This window comes from Borostomias antarcticus (assembly GCF_949987555.1).
Source record: "Borostomias antarcticus genome assembly, chromosome: 34".
NCBI classification, from domain to species: Eukaryota; Metazoa; Chordata; class Actinopteri; order Stomiiformes; family Stomiidae; genus Borostomias; species Borostomias antarcticus.
In genome coordinates, this window is record NC_140267.1 from 4,029,248 (window position 1) to 4,051,027 (window position 21,780).

A 21,780-nucleotide genomic window follows, 5' to 3' on the forward strand; every position below is an offset into this window, starting at 1 on the left:
CCCAGGCTGACATGCACGAGGTTAGGTTATTTGAATATGTTCTGTCTTATGGTTATTTTGTTTGTTGTAGGCTAAACGTAAAATAATTGCGTCAGGACAAAATAACTCCATGAACAGAAACAGGAGGAAGAACAAAGAAGCGTCTATCGCCATCTTGTGGCGGAGGGGACACATTACATCATGGGAGTGTAAACATGGCCTACCAGCAAACTACATACAATGAATTGATTAAGGAAAAGCTCCCTGTGAGCATTTTTGTTCAATGTTTCTTTACAGTTTTGCTTATGATTCAACGGTGTTTATCTTGATTCATGGTTTCATCACATTAAATACCCCACTGGAATTTCTTCTTTCATGTTGTGAAACAAACCTGGGTTGAAATACATTCAATCAGTCTCTTTTCATAAAATCTACACAATATAGTTAATAATATTGAATGATTGAAAGGTCTCTGTGTTGTGAAGAGGCCGAACTGTTCTGTAGCAAAATGTAGGCTACTTAAAAAATAAATAATAAAATAAAATAAAAGAATAAAAAAGAAGAAATCACTTCGTTTTTGACTGACTAGTCTTATCCTAGAGTAATATCCTATATCCTGCTAGTACATTCGCGGGAAATATTAATCAGATGGATTTCAGTACACCACAGCGGGGTGTACCATGAGTAGTTGGTTGTATAAATCTTCCTCTGGCAAAATTCAGTTCATACAAAAATGTATCTATTCCTGTAAATACGCTTACTGTAAAAACACATCTCTCTTTGTCCGTCTGTAAACTCAAACATTTGAGTTGGAGAATAAAATATACAATTGACACCCCTCGGTTAAAGAATGGTTTAGTCCATTTTGGCGCGAAATGGTGAAGCCCCTCCCCCTTCTCCAAACCCGCACCACCCGGCGGACAGAGACACGCTGCACATCTCCAGATATAAAGTAGCTTTTGTTCACATTAAACTACAAAGTTACATTAGTAGCGAATATAACTTTGCTTTAAGTGACAGAGGACAAAGTTTTGAAGTTGTTGAAACATGAGTTGGTGAGTTCTGTCACGTTTTAACATTGTTTGCGTGCATGTCGTGGTGACTACGTCGTGACTACGTTGTCTTGTACAGTCAGTGTGTTGTTGTTGTCTTGTACAGTGTTGTTGTTGATTTTTCTCTTGTACAGTGTGAAGGAAGAGAGCCGGAGTGTGTCTCCTCTCTGCCCGAAGCCAGATGAATCCGAGGGGCCCCTCGGTACAACCATGGAGCCCAATGGTGACTTGCTGCTTCAAGGTGCTTTACATGAGACATTAAAAGCATTAAAACAAAAAACAAGACATTATAGACATTTAAAACAAAAGGCAGGACAAATTAAAAGCATTAAAACAAAAAAGCAAGTCATTATAGACATTGGTAAGACTTGTTGTAGCCCGCCTGCTAGGTACCTTAGCAGTGGCAGATGGGGACCCAGCAAACACACAACGTCAGGGAGACGTTCAGATCACGTCTTAATAACGTCCGTCGGTCCTGAACCCCGTTTGTTCGTCTGCTGGACCCCTCAATATTCACACGTCTGGCTTGGACCCCTCTAAGACGTCTGTGGACGTGCAGAACGGGTCCAATATCTGAACTTTGGACGTCCGAAAAAGACAAAAAAGACATCTAAAAGAAGTCTTTTAGACGTGTCTTTGCTCAGTGGGTATAGACCCAATGGAACTAGCGAAACCGGCCCCAAAAAAAACGTACTCTTTTAAATATGAACATATTTATATTTACAGGAAGTTTGTTTGGACCAGTTGTACTAGTGACCAAATATCCAATTGAAATGTTCTATATAACACAAATATCCAATTGAAATGGTCTATATAACAGTGCCTGAGCGTTCCTGGGTGTTGTGGATGTGTGCATGTGTGTGACTATTATTACTAGACATATCTACAGCCTGGATGCATGTATATTCTATATTTTGTTTATATTCCTTGTTATTTTTCATGCTTAATCGCTACTATCTATATTCTGCATTTCCAACCTTTGCAGTAATTTCCCAATGCTGAAATGCCAAGTTCTCTTATGGGAATTATTAAAGTATCTGTCTGTCTATCTATCTATCTATCTATCTATCTATCTATCTATCAATCTATCTATCTATCTATCTATCTATCTATCTATCTATCTATCTATCTATCTATCTATATCTTATCTATCTATCTATCTATCTATCTATCTATCTATCTATCTGTCTGTCTGTCTGTCTGTCTGTCTATCTATCTATCTATCTATCTATCTATCTATCTGTCTACAGTTAAATTGTTGTTTTCCTCAGCTGCGAGTGTGGAAACTGCAAACGTTGTCACCAAGGAGATGGAGGAAGAGGAGCAGCAGCTGATGGAGGAGGGCGAGAAGAAGGAGAAGGAGTTGATGCAACAGGTCTCATTTCCATCACTAATGTTTGAGATCAGGCTGTATGTTATGTAACTGTTGACTGGACATATGCAATGTGTGGCTATCGCGCTGGGCGTGCTAAATATTGGTGTGTGGGGCGGCTGTAGCTCAGTTGGTAGAGCGGGTCGTTCAGTGATCGAAGGGTCAGCGGTTCGAATCCCAGCTCCGACTGTCGACATGTCGAAGTGTCCTTGAGCAAGACACCTAACCCCAAATTGTTCCCAATGAGCAGGTTAGCACCTTGCATGGCAGCTACCGCCATTGGTGTGTGAGTGTGTGTGTGAATGGGTGAATGAGAGGCCATTGTAAAACGCTTTGAGTGCCGCTAAGGTGGAAAAGCGCTATATAAGTGCAGTCCGTTTACCGTTTGTTAACACATTGGCTTTGTGTTCTGATCAGGCACGGGTGTCCTGGGAGAAGGACCCTCAGGAGATGCGCTTTAAGAGACTGCAACACTTGCTTGAGAAGAGTAACGTCTATTCCAAGTTCCTGCTCACTAAGATGGAGCAGCAGCAGCAGGAGGTAAGACCTACCTCAAAGAATGGTAGTCCTGCAAATAGGGCTGGGTTTAAAGAATCGATTCATCGATTCTGAAATGATTCAGAATCGATTCATGAATCCCAAAATCGATCTTTTATTTAATGAATGAATGAATAAATGAAGGTATGAATAGTTCATTGATTCATTCATTCATTCATTTTTGGAAATCGGTATCGATACCCAGCCCTAGTATTGATGTGTTGCATAACTTGGCAGTCATGTAATTAAGGTTACAGCTAAAAAAAAAACAGGTTTTAGTAACACTAACCGAATCGATATTGAATCGAATTGAATTGTGATAATCGATTCTGAACCTTGTGAATCGGAATTGAATCGATTCTTGAAATTCGACTCGATACCCAGCCCTACCTGCGAAGCTGCATATTAGTAAAATCTAGACCCTGGAAATATTCATCCACATTTTGCTGCACAGCGATCGCCTCTCAGATCCTGCTGCCTCATCACTGACAGGTGAATTAACACCGTGAGCATTGGATTCTAGTGAGCTGGACTAAGCTCTTAACACACCGTGTTTGGTCGCCTGTGAGTGATGTTAACTTGGACTGAGTTCTAACGTTCATTGGTATGGCTGAATCTCATTTGAGGGCGAGTGAGGTGCTGACGAACAGTCTTGTGTGTTTCTGACCTTCAGGAGAAGCTCAAGAAAGAGAAACTCGACAAGAAGAGACTGAAGGTTTGTGTGTTTTCTTCTGCGTTGATAATGTGTGCGATATTCATTCAAGATATTCATTTGTTGTCTGATATAAACATGTTTGTCACTCCAATTGCACTCACCTATCAAATGTTTGTCACAGGGCACTGGAAAAACTACGGAGAAAGGTGAGTGTTCATAGTGTCCCTAGCTGTCCCCCACAACGTGTACTGTCCCTAGCTGTCCCCCACAACGTGTACTGTCCCTAGCTGTCCCCCACAACGTGTAGTGTCCCTAGCTGTCCCCCACAACGTGTACTGTCCCTAGCTGTCCCCCACAACGTGTACTGTCCCTAGCTGTCCCCCACAACGTGTACTGTCCCTAGCTGTCCCCCACAACGTGTAGTGTCCCTAGCTGTCCCCCACAACGTGTACTGTCCCTAGCTGTCCCCCACAACGTGTACTGTCCCTAGCTGTCCCCCCACAATATGCTTGGTGAAACTAGTCGCCATGTGCGTGGCTGTTGTACTTTTCCTCCCGTGGCGTCTGAACGTGTCACATTCTTTTCAAAGTCGAGAGGAAGAAACGCGGACGAGAGGAGGAGTACAAGATCGCCGACGTCATCTCTAAAGAGGTGTGTACAGTCAGAACACAAGCGTACAGTCATCTCCCCCCGAAACACCTTGACGTTTGTGTTAGTGTGTGAATTCATTCATCAACACTTTTTTTTTTCCTCAGGAAATTCTGTCCAAAGCCAAGAAAGTCAAACTGGATGTGGAGGAGGTAAAAACAACACACCATCATCATCGTCATCGTCACACACCATTTCTCTTAGACAGTGAGAAGCATGTATTTCTACCAGGGATGCACCGATGTTGACATTTTGAGCCGATACCGATGTTTAAAATAGCCGATGCCGACACCAGTATTTTTGTTTGTTAATTTTGTTTTTGTTAGTTATTTCCCCTTTTGTACCAGTGAAACAAAGACATCTTCATTATAAAAAAAACACAAATTCGCATCATATAAACTGGGAACGGAGTCCCTGAGTTGGGGCGGCATGTAGCTCAGTTGGTAGAGCGGGTCGTTCAGTGATCGAAGGGTCAGCGGTTCGAATCCCAGCTCCGACTGTCCACATGTCGATGTGTCCTTGAGCAAGACACCTAACCCCAAATTGCTCCCAATGAGCAGGTTAGCACCTTGCATGGCAGCTACCGCCATTGGTGTGTGAATGTGTGTGTGAATGGGTGAATGAGAGGCCATTGTAAAGCGCTTTGAGTGCCGCTAAGGTGGAAAAGCGCTATATAAGTGCCGTCCTTTTACCATTTGTACTCGAGGTAGGCGTGAGAATGTCTTCAGTCCCAAACGAGCTCTCTCCCCTCTCGAACCCGGCAGGTTCAGGTGGCCCGATCTGTCAAGCTGGAGGTGGAGGACATCGAGAAGATGAGTGACTCCAACGCCGACATCAAAGGCCGCCTGTCGGAGGCGGTGCGAGAGGGGACGAAGCAGATGCTCGACCCGGACAGGACGGTGGACGGCCAGGCCGTGCCGGCTCAGCAGCCCCCCCTGGTGACCGGGGGCGTCATGAGGTTTTACCAGATCGAGGGCATCGAGTGGCTCAGGGTGAGTGTGTGGACCTCGGGGTGTGTGTGGACCTCGGTGTGTGTGTGGACCTCAGGGTGTGTGTGTGGACCTCGGGGTGTGTGTGTGGACCTCGGTGTGTGTGTTGACCTAGGGGTGTGTGTGTGTGGACCTCAGGGTGTGTGTGTGGACCCCAGGGTGTGTGTGTTGACCTTCTGGTTACCTCCGCCCCCGTGACAACGCAGGCTGCAACCAGAAGGGGGCGCCACAGAGCCGCCCAGACACGGCCGCCCATTCTGTGCTCTGAGCACCATTTCGAATTGAACTTCTTCTGCTGACTTACTGTATTGTAAGATAGAGCGAAATCATTTGTCTTGGGCTGTCAAATCAGTTTTGAACTTAATCTTAATGAAAATCTTCACTGCCGTAGTAGTGCCCCCCAAAATAAACTGTCGAACATTGTAAAGAATTTGGGGGAACTTCTGCTTTCAATGTCTTGAGGAAGGTCTCTATGACCGAAGCATTGATTTTTTAATAAACCAATCACACAGTACAAGTGTGCGGGTATCCACTTTTTTCGGAATGGATTGGATTGTATCTTCAGGGGATTGGATTCCCACCACTTGAAAGAGAGACTAAGCAAGTTGGTGTCGCCTCTACTCACCTCACGCTTTCAGTGGAACCGTGTTTGCGCTCCGTTTAGATGATGTGGGAGAACGGCATCAACGGGATCTTGGCGGACGAGATGGGCCTGGGGAAGACGCTGCAGTGCATCGCACACATCGCCATGATGGTGGAGAGGCAGGTGCTCGGACCCTTCCTGGTCGTCGCCCCGCTCTCCACGCTGTCCAACTGGGTCAACGAGTTCAAGCGCTTCGCACCGAAGGTAGGCCGCACACACCTCTCTTCTGAAAACTACAGTCACTATGCAGTAGCGGTCAAGCGACGCGCCGGGCTAGCCGGTTCCTAGCTGAGAGCTGTTTGTCGTCGTGCCGCCAGGTGTCGGTGCAGCTGTACCACGGGACGGCGCTGGAGAGGCGGGGCCTGCTGAAGAACATCAGGAAGCGCCAGGAGCCTCTCCAGATGTGCCCCGTGGTCGTCACCTCCTTCGAGATCGCCATGATCGACAGGAAGTACCTCCAGGTAGGCCCCCGCCGCCTGCCACACTCTTCTCTGTGGGTCACTTGTGTCACTTCCTGCTCACAGTACAAGTTTTCTGTCAAAGTGACCCGAAAAAAAGTGTTTTGCGAAGGGATTGATGGGGTTTTGTGCATTTGTGGCTTCAGGAGAAATGGTTCTCTAGCTTAATGTTGAATTCATTGAAGATCTATTGAATACATTTTTTCATTGAATAACGTGAACATGTATGAATGTGTACATGTATTAGGGCTGCACGATTATGACAAAAGATAATAATTGCGATTATTTGCTACAAAATGGTAATTGCGATTAATAATTGCGATTCATATTTCAAAGTAATAGCTTTAGCTCTGCACAGTTTGCATATGACCTGCTGGGCTTGAGCGACATCATCTTTTTCGTAACCCCTCAGCGGGAACGCATGTGATTGGTCAGACAGCATAAGCGCCTGTGATTGGTCCGTGTAGTCCTAGCACACTCAATTCAAAGCAAAATTATTAATCGCATTAATTGCGACCTTTTTAGTTAATCGCGGAGGTCATAATCGCGATTTCGATTAATTCACGATTAATTGTGCAGCCCTGACATGTATTCATTCATTTTTTTAATATGGCATGTTTAGTCATCCATATTGATCATCCCTTTCCTTCCCTCATCCCTTCCCACTCAGCGGTTCCAGTGGAAGTTCTTGATCGTGGACGAGGGCCACCGGATCAAGAACATGAACTGCCGCCTGGTGCGCGAGCTGAAGATGCTGCCCGCGGACAACAAGCTGCTCCTCACGGGCACGCCGCTCCAGAACAACCTGGCGGAGCTCTGGTCCCTGCTCAACTTCCTGCTGCCGGAGGTGTTCGACGACCTCCGCAGGTAGGCGCCCCCTTCTGGTGGAGTGTGTCATCTCACTCCCGCTGCGCTGCATGAGCCATGATCTCACTCCCGCTGCGTCAATGCTGATATTTTATTGCAAAAATGTCCGTGCTATGATCCACAAAGGCTGATATTGTCAAGCACTGAACCATCAATGCTAATATTTTGTTGCACATAACGTCAGTGTCGGGTGGCTTCCAAAACATACATCCCAAATGAAAAATATACCCGCATTTGGCGCTTGGTGGGTGTTAATTTCGTACCCTGTTGGCGAACGTATTACAATGAATGTACAGAAAAAAAAATTTGTGGCGCTTGGGAACTTTTCGACTTACCGGTAGTGCGTTTCTAGGCGACTGGGGAGAAAGGGGTTTAGTCCCCAAGTCTAGAGGTACAAAGAGATGGTCCCAAAGCACAACGAGGCATGTCAAGTGGAATGACCTATTCATTTGCTACATGTGCCGGTGGATTCTACCAGCCAAAACACTACCTCTGCAGATTTTTACATTGAACTTCAGATGCTGAACTTCAGATGCTGAATAGGCTATGATTTTGGTGGTCAAACAAATTTGATAGAGGAAAAAGTGAGAGAATGATGTCAATGTTTATTTATCGTTCACATTTACTTATTGTTTACGTTTCCTATGTTTTGGGTCGATCATTCTGAGGATGTCGTTGTTGTCGTTGTTCTCTGCAGCTTTGAGTCGTGGTTCGACATCGACACCATCATCAGCTCGGACGCCGAGAACATTGTCGCCAACGAACGCGAGCAGAATATCCTGAACATGCTTCACCAGGTACTCCACCCTCGCTAGCGGTCATATCAGAGTTACAGGACAATGCTCGTTTTTCGACAACCTGGACCTTATTTACGGCATATTATAAGACGTTTGACTCACCGAGATAACTTTGGTGTAATTCGGAGGCCTGTAGAAGAAATTTAAAATCCAGCGCGAGCCAGTATATCCATGTAATGGTGGTGGACGGGGCACCGAGAATGCAGCTTCTAAAAATCTATTTTCTGCCACGAAACGGTTGTTTTCATCAATCTGTCTTCATGAATCGCTAGTTGTGCTTGCATAGAGCGAGGGCTTGTTGTGGTTTTTCACATGCCTCTGTAATATGATCTTTAGAAACGTCTTTAGAAACGTCTTTAGAAACGAAATAGCTTCCCCACTTGCTCCAGCACGCATGCGCACAGCGCGCAATCGTTGCTCCAGCTCAACCGTCTTATAATATGCCGTAAATAAGGTCCAGGTTGTCAAAAAAACGAGCATTCTCCTTTAATCACCAGCGTCAAGTCACTCTAGGCCTGAACTTGAACTTTATTTCCAGGTTGTGGTTTGTGTGTCTGAGGCCCTTGTCATGTGGCCCCCCTCACGCCTTCTGTCTCCGCCCCCAGATCCTCACGCCGTTCCTTCTGAGGAGGCTGAAGTCTGACGTGACCTTAGAGGTGCCGCCGAAGAAGGAGATCGTGGTGTACGCCCCCCTCACCGCCAAGCAGGCGTCCTTCTACACGGCGGTGGCCAGCAAGACCATCGCCAAGATGCTCGGCCAGGAAAAGGTTAAAGTTCAAATCTACTATCTCTTCTGACCTGGGGGTTTCAATGTCAATGTTCCAATTCTCCAAAAAGCCCCAAAAAGAGTTATTTGGACTTGAAAACAGTATCTTAACACAGGGTTCTCATGGGTCATGGTATTTCTGGAATATCATAGAATTTTAATTAGATTTTTGGCTCAAGTCATGAAATATCAGGGAATTTTGTTAGCATTTTCAATTTAAAAAAAACAAAAATTATAATATTTTCCATGCAGTATTTTTCTTTATCACGTTATTTCACGCGTTTCCTGTATTGCGTGAGTGGTTGTTCAGCAAGCATTTATCCCCTTCCCACAGTTTGTCTGTGCATTACAGGTCATGGAAATTCAGCTTTTCGGTCACTGGAAGTCAGGGAAAAGTCAGGGAATTTGACGTGTCTTAAGAGTGTGAACACGGTGTGTGTGTGTGCTCTCTGTCCAGGTGGAGGCCCCGGTAGAGCTGACGCCCGGCGGCCGGCCCAAGCGACGGGTCAGGAAGCCGGTCAGCTACTCTGAGACGGAAGACGACTCTCCCCACGACCTGGAGAAATACCTGGAGAAGCTCCAGAAGGAGCTGGAGGCGGAGCAGAGGTCTGTAGTGTTGTTAGTTCCTGCTCAGTGTAGGTAGTGGAGGCCGTGTACTTGCACCCGAGCCCAAGTTAACGTGAAACATTTCGACTGTCAGTAGAGTGCAGTGAGTGTAGCCTGAGTCTCTCGTCCGCCCCCCCTCTCCCCAGCTCCGGCGCAGTAGTGGAGGTTCAGACGCCCCTCGACGCCCAGATCAACCTGAAGCTGCGCAACATCCTCATGCTGCTGAAGAAATCCTGCAACCACCCCTACCTCATAGAGTACCCCCTGGACCCCGCCTCTCAGGACTTCAAGGTAATGTCCCTACCTCATAGAGTACCCCCTGGACCCCGCCTCTCAGGACTTCAAGGTAATGTCCCTACCTCATAGAGTACCCCCTGGACCCCGCCTCTCAGGACTTCAAGGTAATGTCCCTACCTCATAGAGTTCCCCCTGGTCCCTACCTCATAGAGTTCCCCCTGGTCCCTACCTCATAGAGTTCCCCCTGGTCCCTACCTCAGAGTTCCCCCTGTCCCTAGCTGGGTGATCATGTCAGCCTGCTTCATAAAGTAGAAAAATGGTTTGCGCTCTTTTCAACTAGTTCAAAAGTATATTTTTTTGGAACAGGCGGATAAGCCAAATGCATTTAAGAGTTGAAACAGGAAAAAATGCCCTGCTTCCTACACACACAGGAATGGCAATCTGACACCACAGACGTGACCGAACGAAGTATGCATGGTTTGGTCAGATACAGTAGTTTTTGAGCTGGTGTGAATGAAATTCAAGTCTCACCAAAGTGTTCTGTTTTCCTACTTGACTGTTGTTCTAACTTTGTAGTTCGTTCTCATAGATCAGACTGTTAAAACTACAAATTCTTCCCTGTGTGACATCACTTCCCTGTCCTCTTCATCCTGAAACTGTCACTTCCTTTTTCACTGTATAACCTATCGACCTCGTCCCCATCTGACTCACTCAGCCCGGATTCACTTCCTGTGTTCGAGTCCGACTGCAGAATCGTAACAGAATAAAACTATTGCCTTTGTTTGAAACCAGCTTGACCGACCACTCAGCGTGTTCTTTGAAATCTAAACTAAACCAAGTAAGATTTTTCCTTTACACTGGTCTGTCGTTGTGATGTGTCTCTAGATTGACGAGCAGCTGGTCCAGACTTCCGGAAAGTTCCTCATCCTGGACAGAATGTTGCCCGAGCTGAAAAAGAGAGGACACAAGGTACAAACTTGTCACATGGGTACAGATTTGTTTGACCATTTCCTGGACCAGCAGCCTCAGATGTGAGCTCTTGGGGTTTTGTGTGGCGTTTGTGGGCAGGTGCTGGTCTTCAGTACGATGACGACCATCCTGGACCTGCTGGTGGACTACTGCTACCTGCGGGGCTATCAGTACAGCCGTCTGGACGGGGCCATGGCCTACTCCGACCGAGACCACAACGTGAGTCCCCGGGACGCACCCCCTCAGGGCTGTTCCAGGCGCAGAATGAGGCGGTGGGGGTACTGTGTCTGGGGGTATGGGCATCAAATTTTGGGGCATCAAAAGCTTCATTTTCTGCATTCTGGGGGATTTTCCATGCACTAATGTGTGCTTTATTAGCTTGTCTGCCTAACTATATTAGCCTACATTATCCAATGTCATTGTTTATTTATTTTTAAATAACAAACATACTAGAACATTTGTGAGCCTCGTAATTCTCTACGCATACACTTGAATCACTTATGTTTTCAATAACCATCATTAAGCCCCTATTACCGTGCGTGTAATTCGAAAAACCTATTCAATTACCGCTTATAACAACGATGTGTTAGTGATATGAGTATAGTGCTCTGAGTATAGTGATCTGAGTAGTGATCTGATGATCTGAGTATAGTGATCTGATGATCTGAGTATAGTGATCTGAGTATAGTGATCTGAGTATAGTGATCTGAGTATAGTGATCTGAGTATAGTGATCTGAGTATAGTGATCTGATGATCTGAGTATAGTGATCTGATGATCTGAGTATAGTGATCTGATGATCTGAGTATAGTGATCTGATGATCTGAGTATAGTGATCTGATGATCTGAGTATAGTGATCTGAGTATAGTGATCTGAGTATAGTGATCTGAGTATAGTGATCTGATGATCTGAGTATAGTGATCTGATGATCTGAGTATAGTGATCTGATGATCTGAGTATAGTGATCTGATGATCTGAGTATAGTGATCTGATGATCTGAGTATAGTGATCTGAGTATAGTGATCTGATCTGAGTATAGTGATCTGATCTGAATGTAGTGATCTGATGATCTGAGTATAGTGATCTGAATAATGATCTGAGTATAGTGATCTGAGTATAGTGATCTGATGATCTGAGTATAGTGATCTGATGATCTGAGTATAGTGATCTGATGATCTGAGTATAGTGATCTGAATGTATGGATCTGGTTTTCTTCCAGATGGCCAAGTTCTCGTCCGATCCAGAGGTGTTCATCTTCCTCCTCAGCACCCGGGCGGGGGGGCTGGGCATCAACCTGACCGCCGCCGACACCGTCATCATCTTCGATAGCGACTGGGTAGGTAGCGCCCGGCTCCACTGCAATCTAGAGATTTGACTTTTGCCGTCATTCACATACCGAGCCAACATATAGCATGTTTCATGTAAAAATCAATCACATGCGTTCCCGCTGAGTAGGCTGTGCGCAGCGATTTCAGTACCCGCAGCCGTGAGAAGTGAAAAAATTAGCGAAATTAGCGAAAACAAAAAATTTGGCAGCATTTTGGTTATTATATATTAAATATTAATCGCAATTACATTACATTTTTTACATTACAGTCATTTAGCAGACGCTTTTATCCAAAGCGACTAACAATAATTGCATTTAACGTAGGAAGAGCCAATGTACTACTACTTGCCAGAACTCACAAGTGCATCTTCTTTCTAAAACAAACAAGTGACTAAGAGCATAATCTAGTGCTGAAGGCAAAGTGCAAGAATAGCAATCTAGAGGTACAGTGCAATGCAATACAATAAGTGCTTAGGTGGGAGGATTGTTGTAGTACTTCTTGAAGAGCATTTTGAAGCAAATAATCGCAATTATTATCTTTTGTCATAATCGTGCAGCCCTAGCTCTGACCCCCCTGGTCTGACCCTTGAACCCCCCTGGTCTGACCCTCGAACCCCCCTGGTCTGACCCTCGAACCCCCTGATGTGTGTAGAACCCCCAGGCGGACCTGCAGGCCCAGGACCGGTGCCACCGCATCGGGCAGACCAAGCCCGTGGTGGTCTACCGCCTGGTCACCGCCAACACCATCGACCAGAAGATCCTGGAGAGGGCCTCCGCTAAGAGGAAGCTGGAGAAGATGGTCATCCACAAGAGTGAGCACTCCCTGAGCACCCACATTATCAATAACACCCTGATCAATAACTCCCTGAGCACCGACATTATCAATAACACCCTGATCAATAACTCCCTGAACACTGACATTGTGATCAATAACACCCTGAGCACCGAACATGAATGTGATCAATAACTCCCTGATCAATTACTCCCTGAGCACCGACATTATCAATAACTCCCTGAGCACTGACATGAATGTGATCAATAACTCCCTGATCAATTACTCCCTGAGCACCGACATTATCAATAACTCCCTGAGCACTGACATGAATGTGATCAATAACTCCCTGAGATTGTGATCAATAACTCCCTGAGATTGTGATCAATAACTCCCTGAGCACCAACATTGTGATCAATAACTCCCTGATCACCCACATGAGTGATTAATAACTCCCTGATCAATAACTCCCTGATCATTAACTCCCTGATTACCCACATGAGTGATCAATAACTCCCTGATCAATAACTCCCTGATCACCCACATGAGTGATCAATAACTCCCTGATCAATAACTCCCTGAGCACCGGCATTAATGTGATCAATAACTCTCTGATCACCGACATGAATGTGATCAATAACTGGAATGAAAGGCTAAAATGCCGTGGAGTGTTGACTGGCCAGGGCTGAGTTTCCCAGAGGCATCGTAGCGCTACGTTCATCGTAAGCTACGGCGTTCATCATAGCGCTACGATGCCTCTGGGAAACTCAGCCCAGACTGGTTGAAGGTCGCGTGGAGGTCGTGTGGAGGTCGTGTGGAGGTCGTGTGGAGGTCATGTGGAGGTCGTGTGGAGGTCGTGTGAAGGTCGTGTGAAGGTGGTGTGAAGGTCGTGTGAAGGTCGTGTGAAGGTCGTGTGCGCGTCCTGATGTCGGCGTCTTGTTCCTCAGACAAGTTCAAAGGTGGGAAGGCGGAGCTGAAACAGCGCAGCTGCTTCGACGTCACGGAGCTGATGGACCTTCTCAAATCCAGAGACTACGAGAAGTACGCGCCATTTTGACTCGCTTAACGACGCGTGTGCGTTTCAGGATGTAGTTGTGTAATGGTCGTACTGTTCTTGGTCGTCCTCAGGGAGGTCAAAAGCACCAAGGGGAAGGTCATCAGTGACCGGGACCTGGAGTTCCTGCTGGATCGTAGTGATCTAATGGGTGAGTTGACCGCGTTTCTTAGTTTGGACGCCTTAAACATCTAGAACCTTCCGTGTAGCATGTCCACCGACACAGGACTGCCAGAATCTGTCATTCTCGAATAAATGGATGTTTAGGACCGAAACTACAGCGAAATAACCGTCGCGTCCAACCTCTCCCTCCAGACAAGGAGCGGAAGAGTTGCAAACGGGAGAAAGTCGGCGTCTTCAGGGTGATCGAAGCCAAAGATTCATCTGAGATCTCCTTGACCTGAGGGCCCAAGTCACACTTCTCCTAGTCCGAACAATCTACTCGTTCATTTTGTTTCGTCTTTTGCAAACTTTTTTCATTTTAGTGTTTTTGTTCGTGGATGAATCTTTGCACTCGTTCTGTGTGTGTATATTTACACATGGTAACTTTAATGCTGTACTATTATGTCCTGTCCACCTATAAGACCTAGTAGATACAGTGTCAATGCATCAGTGTAGTGCCGTTAGTACTGTATGTTGGATCTGAGCACTTTCATGACCTTCACTTTTTGTATCTTTAAAAGAAATAAAAACCTTTTAAATACGTCACTGGTTTTGTACATTTTTGTTGATCAGGAAGTAAATGGTACGACTAGATTAGAATTATTGTGTTATGACTCAAATAGGATGATGTAATACTGTAATACATGCTTTACTACACTGGAAGCGTTCAGTGGTTATAAGTGATCATTTGTATGGAGAATTAAAAAATACAGGAAGTCTACTGTTAACTCATTTGTGTGATTTATGGCGGCATCTAGTGGTGAGGTTGTAAATTGCAACGAACGGAATAGAGTTAAATGGTGCAACATCGAAGCCTTCTTGGAAGGAACCGGTTCCTATGTAGACATAAAAGGCTCGTTCTAAGATGGCGAACAAATGTATTATTTTAATGGGATTATACTCTAATTAAAACACATGAATATTATATTAAATTTCTGCCACAAAATTTTACACACTGAGCCTTTAAGATCGACCACCTCAATGGCTCGGCTCAATCGAAGATGTACTAATGTCTGTTCTGTATACAGTAGGACTAGTCCTCAGTCCTTTCAAGCATGCAAACTCTGCCGTAGGTCAAACCGTAGTTTTGCTGTGTACAATGCTCTTGCACCTGCCCAGTCCTGGGGGGACACACCCTCCATTCTCTCCCAAGCCGTGGATGTCAGCGTGCCGTGTAACGCTCACACACCTTGTCTGGGTGTGGTCAGAGAGGCTTGTCACCTGGCCGCTGGGTTTTAACTCTCTTCCTAGATCACCGGTCGCCTGTGCAGACATCCAAATCTTTTTTCAGCATTTTGACTTGTGGAGTTAAGTTGTTTTCTTCAGTAAGGCTACCCATCTAGACTATTCTCAACCGTCTGAATTTTAGACCCGCTTTATTAATTGGAACTATGGAACGTCTGAAGTTAGTTCTGCAATATTTCCAGTCCAACTCCGAGTCCATCTCCAACGGTATCTGCATCATCCTGGCTCTGGTCAGCGTCAAGCTCTACACCAGCTTCGACTTCAACTGCCCCTGCATCCCCCAGTACAACAAGCTGTACTCTCTGGGCGTGATGCTAGTGCCGCCGGTCATCTTGTTTCTCCTCGGCGTCCTGGTGAACCGCCACACCGGGGTCATGATGGAGGAGTGGCTTCGTCCGGTCGGGAAACGCTCGAAGAATCCTGCTGTTGTCAGGTGAGTCTACGCTTTAGTTCCATATCCTCCGCATTATTATTCACGTCGTGTGTGTGTGATGTGGGGGTGGGTGAGAACACCTAGAGCAGTGAGATGGTCTGATCACTCCATTTTCTTGATTTGGAATAATAATAGCTTGGTCACTAGTAATTTCCTTGATCATAACTTGGTAATAGCCTTTGAAATGCTGGTGGAAAACGTTCTCCATCATTCTTATTTCGGATCTAGAAGAGTGCCTAGTATAGGGGGGTTAGGGGTTATAGGGGTAAGGGGTCAATTTGGAATTGGGTCTTTCTTCTGATGATGCTGGTGGTCTTTGCCCCCAGGTACCTGTTCTCTGGCATGGTGCAGAGGGCGCTGCTGGCTCCCATGGTGTGGATCCTAGTCAGTCTGCTGGATGGAAAGATCTTCATATGTGCCTTCAGCATGGGGGTGGACCCCAAACCCTTCTCTGGTAACTAGAACCCTGTAACAAACCCTTCTGGTAACCAGAACCCAGTAACAAACCCTTCTGGTAACTAGAACCCAGTAACAAACCCTTCTGGTAACTAGAACCCAGTAACAAACCCTTCTGGTAACTAGAACCCAGTAACAAACCCTTCTGGTAACTAGAACCCAGTAACAAACCCTTCTGGTAACTAGAACCCAGTAACAAACCCTTCTCTGGTAACTAGAACCCAGTAACAAACCCTTCTGGTAACTAGAACCCAGTAACAAACCCTTCTGGTAACTAGAACCCAGTAACAAACCCTTCTCTGGTAACTAGAACCCAGTAACAAACCCTTCTGGTTACTAGAACCCAGTAACAAACCCTTCTGGTAACTAGAACCCAGTAACAAACCCTTCTCTGGTAACTAGAACCCAGTAACAAACCCTTCTGGTTACTAGAACCCAGTAACAAACCCTTCTGGTAACTAGAACCCAGTAACAAACCCTTCTCTGGTAACCAGAACCCAGTAACAAACCCTTCTCTGGTAACTAGAACCCAGTAACAAACCCTTCTCTGGTAACTAGAACCCGGTAACAAACCCTTCTCTGGTAACCAGAACCCAGTAACAAACCCTTCTCTGGTAACCAGAACCCAGTAACAAACCCTTCTCTGGTAACTAGAACCCAGTAACAAACCCTTCTCTGGTAACTAGAACCCAGTAACAAACCCTTCTCTGGTAACCAGAACCCAGTAACAAACCCTTCTCTGGTAACTAGAACCCAGTAACAAACCCTTCTCTGGTAACTAGAACCCAGTAACAAACCCTTCTGGTAACTAGAACCCTGTAACATCCTTCTCTGGTAACTAGAACCCAGTAACAAACCCTTCTGGTAACTAGAACCCAGTAACAAACCCTTCTGGTAACCAGAACCCAGTAACAAACCCTTCTGGTAACTAGAACCCAGTAACAAACCCTTCTCTGGTAACTAGAACCCAGTAACAAACCCTTCTCTGGTAACTAGAACCCAGTAACAAACCCTTCTGGTAACTAGAACCCAGTAACAAACCCTTCTGGTAACTAGAACCCAGTAACAAACCCTTCTGGTAACCAGAACCCAGTAACAAACCCTTCTGGTAACTAGAACCCAGTAACAAACCCTTCTGGTAACTAGAACCCAGTAACAAACCCTTCTCTGGTAACTAGAACCCAGTAACAAACCCTTCTCTGGTAACCAGAACCCAGTAACAAACCCTTCTGGTAACTAGAACCCAGTAACAAACCCTTCTGGTAACTAGAACCCAGTAACAAACCCTTCTCTGGTAACTAGAACCCAGTAACAAACCCTTCTGGTAACTAGAACCCAGTAACAAACCCTTCTGGTAACTAGAACCCAGTAACAAACCCTTCTGGTAACCAGAACCCAGTAACAAACCCTTCTGGTAACTAGAACCCAGTAACAAACCCTTCTGGTAACTAGAACCCAGTAACAAACCCTTCTCTGGTAACTAGAACCCAGTAACAAACCCTTCTCTGGTAACCAGAACCCAGTAACAAACCCTTCTGGTAACTAGAACCCAGTAACAAACCCTTCTGGTAACTAGAACCCAGTAACAAACCCTTCTCTGGTAACTAGAACCCAGTAACAAACCCTTCTCTGGTAACCAGAACCCAGTAACAAACCCTTCTGGTAACTAGAACCCAGTAACAAACCCTTCTGGTAACCAGAACCCAGTAACAAACCCTTCTGGTAACTAGAACCCAGTAACAAACCCTTCTGGTAACTAGAACCCAGTAACAAACCCTTCTGGTAACTAGAACCCAGTAACAAACCCTTCTCTGGTAACTAGAACCCCGTAACAAACCCTTCTGGTAACGAGAACCCCGTAACAAACCCTTCTCTGGTAACTAGAACCCAGTAACAAACCCCTTCTAACTTCAACTGTAATGCTTGACTAAATTTTTTTCCTCATGTGGTTTGGATTTCAATGTCCTGGATGATTGGAACTGATCTCAACCCAGAAACACAACCACCCACACAAGGATATATGCTATAATGTAGAACCACATACTCACATACACCTAAAGATACAGTATACAGTATGCTATAATGTAATAAACCACGCACACCCATACACATTAAAAGATATATGCTATAATGTTGTAAATGCGTTTCCCAGGCATGCCCAACAACACAGGCCTGGATGTGGTCAGGCTCATGGCCAGGGTACCCTGCAAGGAGGACCCCATCTTTAGAAACGGCACCTTCCGGAAAGCCGTATCGCGCTACGTCAAATGCTACTCTCAAGTGAGTACTTGAGACTTCACATCACACTTTTTGGGGTTCTCCGTGCTCTCTCTCCAACTACTACGAGCGACTTTTTCGCGATAAATTGGCAATGACAAATCATTGACATTCCCACAGTGTTATAGAATCAATCAATCAATCAAAGCTTTATTTGTATAGCGCATTTCATACCCAGAGGCAACACAATGCGCTTTACAGAGAACAAGGGAGGTGGGCATACGACCCACTCTCTACATATTCCAGAGGGAAGCAAAAAACCAGTAATCACCCAGGGGCCAGATAAGTGAGCTGTAAAAACTCTTCCCTGACCCCTCTCAACAAGGCGATCGAGCAAGCTCCTGGAGTATGTTTGTCTACCGGCTAAGAACATTTATAGAATGCCTTGATGTTTCCTAGATCTTTGTAAAAATGCACTTCTCACCGCACTTCTCTGCCGGGCAAGCTACTGTCAATCATTTCTCTGCCTAAATCTTCCCCCGAAACGGGGTGTGTCCGAGACCACGGACTCGACGCCCCCCGCCCCCCCCCCCCCCCCCCCCTGACGATACCGTCTCCTGTCGCCCCGCCAGGCGATCGGCTGGTCCATCCTGCTCCTCCTCATCGTGGCGGGCGCGGCGGGGCGCGTGGTCAAGCCATGCTTCGACCACGCCGCCTTCCTGCAGACGCGCTACTGGAGTAACTACCTGGACGTGGAGCAGAAGCTCTTCGACGAGACGTGCGTCCTGCACGCCCGCGACTTCGCCCGCAAGTGTGTGGTGTGTATCGGAAATCGTTTCATCCGTTTAATCTAAATATGAAAAAAACGAGTAGTGGAGATGCCAACGTTCAAACTACAAGAGTACAAAACCGTTTATTTCAAGATATTTCAAGATTTGCAAACGGGTCTATGGAGAAACACATTTTATTCAATGGCGGACCGGGTCGTCATTACTGATAGGGTCAAACGCCATTTGACGTCGTGTAATGGGGTGGTCGGGGCGGTCACAGGAAGCATGTGATAATTACAATTCAATGGAACATTAGTAGGAGACGTCTGGCGTTTCAATGTTTGAGCAGGGACTACAGAAGGCCGTTTTGGCAACCGTTAAAGAAATAAACAGAACAGGTAGTGAAGTCTGTTCTCTACGCCCCCATGAAGTCTCCTGTTATATACTTTACCTCAGCTTCACCTCTGGGAGAGCCTTAGAGAGCAGTTCCCAGGGGATATCAGCAGCACAGTGAGACCAGGCTAAACGGCTGCTCAATGGACCTCTTCTATGTCCTTCTGGGGGCGACTGTAGCTCAGTTGGTAGAGCGGGTCGTTCAATGATCGAAGGGTCAGCGGTTCGAATCCCAGCTCCGACTGTCCACTTGTCGAAGTGTCCTTGAGCAAGACACCTAACCCCAAATTGCTCCCAATGAGCAGGTTAGCGCCTTGCACGGCAGCTACCGCCATTGGTGTGTGAATGTGTGTGAATGGGTGAACGAGAGGCCATTGTAAAGCGCTTTGAGTGCCGCTAAGGTGGAAAAGCGCTATATAAGTGCAGTCCGTTTACCGTTTCTGTATAAACACCTCAGTCAATTCGTTTCCAGGTGCAGTTCTTCGAAGGCATGCGGGAGGACGCTGTACTCAGGCTGCCCCTCCCGCCCGCCAACGCCGCCCGCTACCAGAGCCACGGAGACTTCCGGAAGGAGGAGGGGGAGGAGGAGGAGAGGCTCCACGGCATAGCCAATCAGGAGCAGGTGGACCACCTGCTGCACGCCTGGTACCTGTATAGGCCGGAGCTGGACGTCACCAGGATGGCCCATCGGCCCAGGGTGTGCATCACCTGGGAGGACCGCAACGGACACACCCTCTACTCGGACGTTTAGTGTGTGTGTGGGTGTGTGTGTGTGTGTGTGTATATGTGTGTGTGTTGTTACGACCAGGCTCATGGCCATAACAAAAAAGGGAGACACACCGACTATAAGTAAAATAATCAAGAATTTAATAGAACTATAAACTAAACAATAATCAAATGGGGTATGAAAATCAGTGTATCAGGCATGTAGGTGAGTGTATGCAGTGAAATGTCTGGTGAAGAGGGTGTTGTATGGTGTAGCATAACCAAACAAAGTCAGAATAATGGTGCTGGTGGAGCACGCAAGCGTGTGGCCTGGAGCGCCCTTTATGGCCACACAGGATATGGCAGCTGTCCCGAATTGTCCTGATTGGCAAACAGACACAGGGTTACCCATAGAGGGCCAGAGGGCCGTAACAGTGTATGTGTGTGTATATGTGTGTGTGTGTGTGTGTTTAGGCCGGTCACTCAGTTCGATAAGAGCAGAAGACGATAAGAGGGTTAAAACCATGGAGAATTTGAGTGTGCTGGGATTTGAACTGGCTAGTTTTGCATAGTTGATTTCCCTCAGCGCTCGACCACACGGAGATGAGATGCAAACTAGAGAGGACTGGTTCTCCTTTGGGTTCTGCTGCTCTTCAAGGCGCTGTTTACCGCGTGTCTTTGGGACTCTCTCGTAAATTCTGTTCTTAGTTCCCACGTGAGAACATTGGTGAACGCCAGAATCTTCTTTGAAACGGTATAAGTAACGTTTGAGAAAAAATGCTTCCTAAGAAATTCTTAACTTCATTGGTGAACGAGGCCCAGTGTGTGATGTAGAATTGTGTCTCAAACCACACCTTCATAGACTGATTGTGAGACGCTTCGATCGTAACCTGTCGGCCTCTTCGTTTGTTGCCCCTCCTTGAAATATTACATTGATTTTTATATTTGTTATAATTAAAATGCACTCTTTTCAATTCTGAAAGCGTGATATTAGCCAGATCTTCAGTATCTCAGTACTTCAGTCAAACCCTGCTGCTCTAGACTCAAACTGCTTGCGTGAGTACCCGCCATCTTGCTCCAACACGTGTTTCCAGTTAAAAACTTTTTTTCCCCCCAGAGAGGAAACTGGAGAGCAGTACGTTCCTGTTGGTGATTCACCGCTTGTGCCCAGACACGCTACACCCACATTCACTCACAGAGGAATCCCGCACCTCCAAACATAGCCTCTCCATCTAAGCAAATGCTATCCTTCTCCCTAACTTTTCTCTCAGACTTTCAATTCCTCCGAGGTGCTCATAGTTTACAAAGTGAGTCACACATACGCTTCGCTGCTATGGAAAGTAAGTTTGCACGACTTCATTCTTAGTTTTTTGCTGCATGTCGGAACCAGTGTGTGAAGCTGAGTATAGTACATCAGAGTTTCCACTCAAAGCGTGTCTCAACTTATGTAATCCTACCACATGTTTACATAGACAACTGAATCCATTCATGAATAATTCAAACACTTTCCGTCAGGGTTGTGGCGCTTAACAAAGCATCCAGTATCCTCATCCATGTTTTGAAGTTTCCTCGACCGACACGTACACTTCCTGGATTCTGTAGCTCAACTCATACCTCTCTCTTGGGATCCGTAGCCTAACTTTTCCGTTTACAAGCTGCGCAAGAGAGGAA

At 46.1% G+C, this 21,780-nt stretch overlaps 2 protein-coding genes across 2 annotated transcripts; both read left to right on the forward strand.

Moving 5' to 3' along the window:
• The first annotated feature begins 2,306 nt into the window (after nucleotides 1-2,306).
• On the forward strand, nucleotides 2,307-14,343 carry hells (helicase, lymphoid specific). The gene is made up of 21 exons (XM_084460940.1): nucleotides 2,307-2,406; nucleotides 2,821-2,943; nucleotides 3,614-3,655; nucleotides 3,777-3,801; nucleotides 4,185-4,246; nucleotides 4,351-4,395; nucleotides 5,014-5,235; nucleotides 5,897-6,079; nucleotides 6,193-6,336; nucleotides 7,004-7,200; nucleotides 7,898-7,997; nucleotides 8,603-8,764; nucleotides 9,221-9,369; nucleotides 9,516-9,660; nucleotides 10,492-10,575; nucleotides 10,675-10,794; nucleotides 11,795-11,911; nucleotides 12,555-12,714; nucleotides 13,622-13,715; nucleotides 13,803-13,879; nucleotides 14,044-14,343. The coding sequence occupies exons 1-21, from the start codon at nucleotides 2,341-2,343 to the stop codon at nucleotides 14,130-14,132; spliced, it is 2,406 nt and encodes an 801-aa protein (XP_084317066.1). The 5' UTR covers nucleotides 2,307-2,340; the 3' UTR covers nucleotides 14,133-14,343.
• Nucleotides 14,344-15,281: 938 nt separating this feature from the next.
• calhm3 (calcium homeostasis modulator 3) lies at nucleotides 15,282-20,155 on the forward strand (the record flags this gene model as incomplete). The annotated part of the gene is made up of 5 exons (XM_084460946.1): nucleotides 15,282-15,568; nucleotides 15,895-16,022; nucleotides 18,177-18,304; nucleotides 18,874-19,059; nucleotides 19,877-20,155. The coding sequence occupies 5 exons, from the start codon at nucleotides 15,282-15,284 to the stop codon at nucleotides 20,153-20,155; spliced, it is 1,008 nt and encodes a 335-aa protein (XP_084317072.1).
• Between the last annotated feature and the right edge of the window lie 1,625 nt (nucleotides 20,156-21,780).

Coding starts and splice junctions, on each gene's coding strand:
- hells (XM_084460940.1), top strand. CDS start 2,341: ATGGAGGAAGAGGAGCAGCAGCTGATGGAGGAGGGCGAGAAGAAGGAG. Junction 4,247..4,350: donor CCGACGTCATCTCTAAAGAG/GTGTGTACAGTC, acceptor TTTTTTCCTCAG/GAAATTCTGTCCAAAGCCAA. Junction 6,080..6,192: donor TCAAGCGCTTCGCACCGAAG/GTAGGCCGCACA, acceptor TCGTGCCGCCAG/GTGTCGGTGCAGCTGTACCA.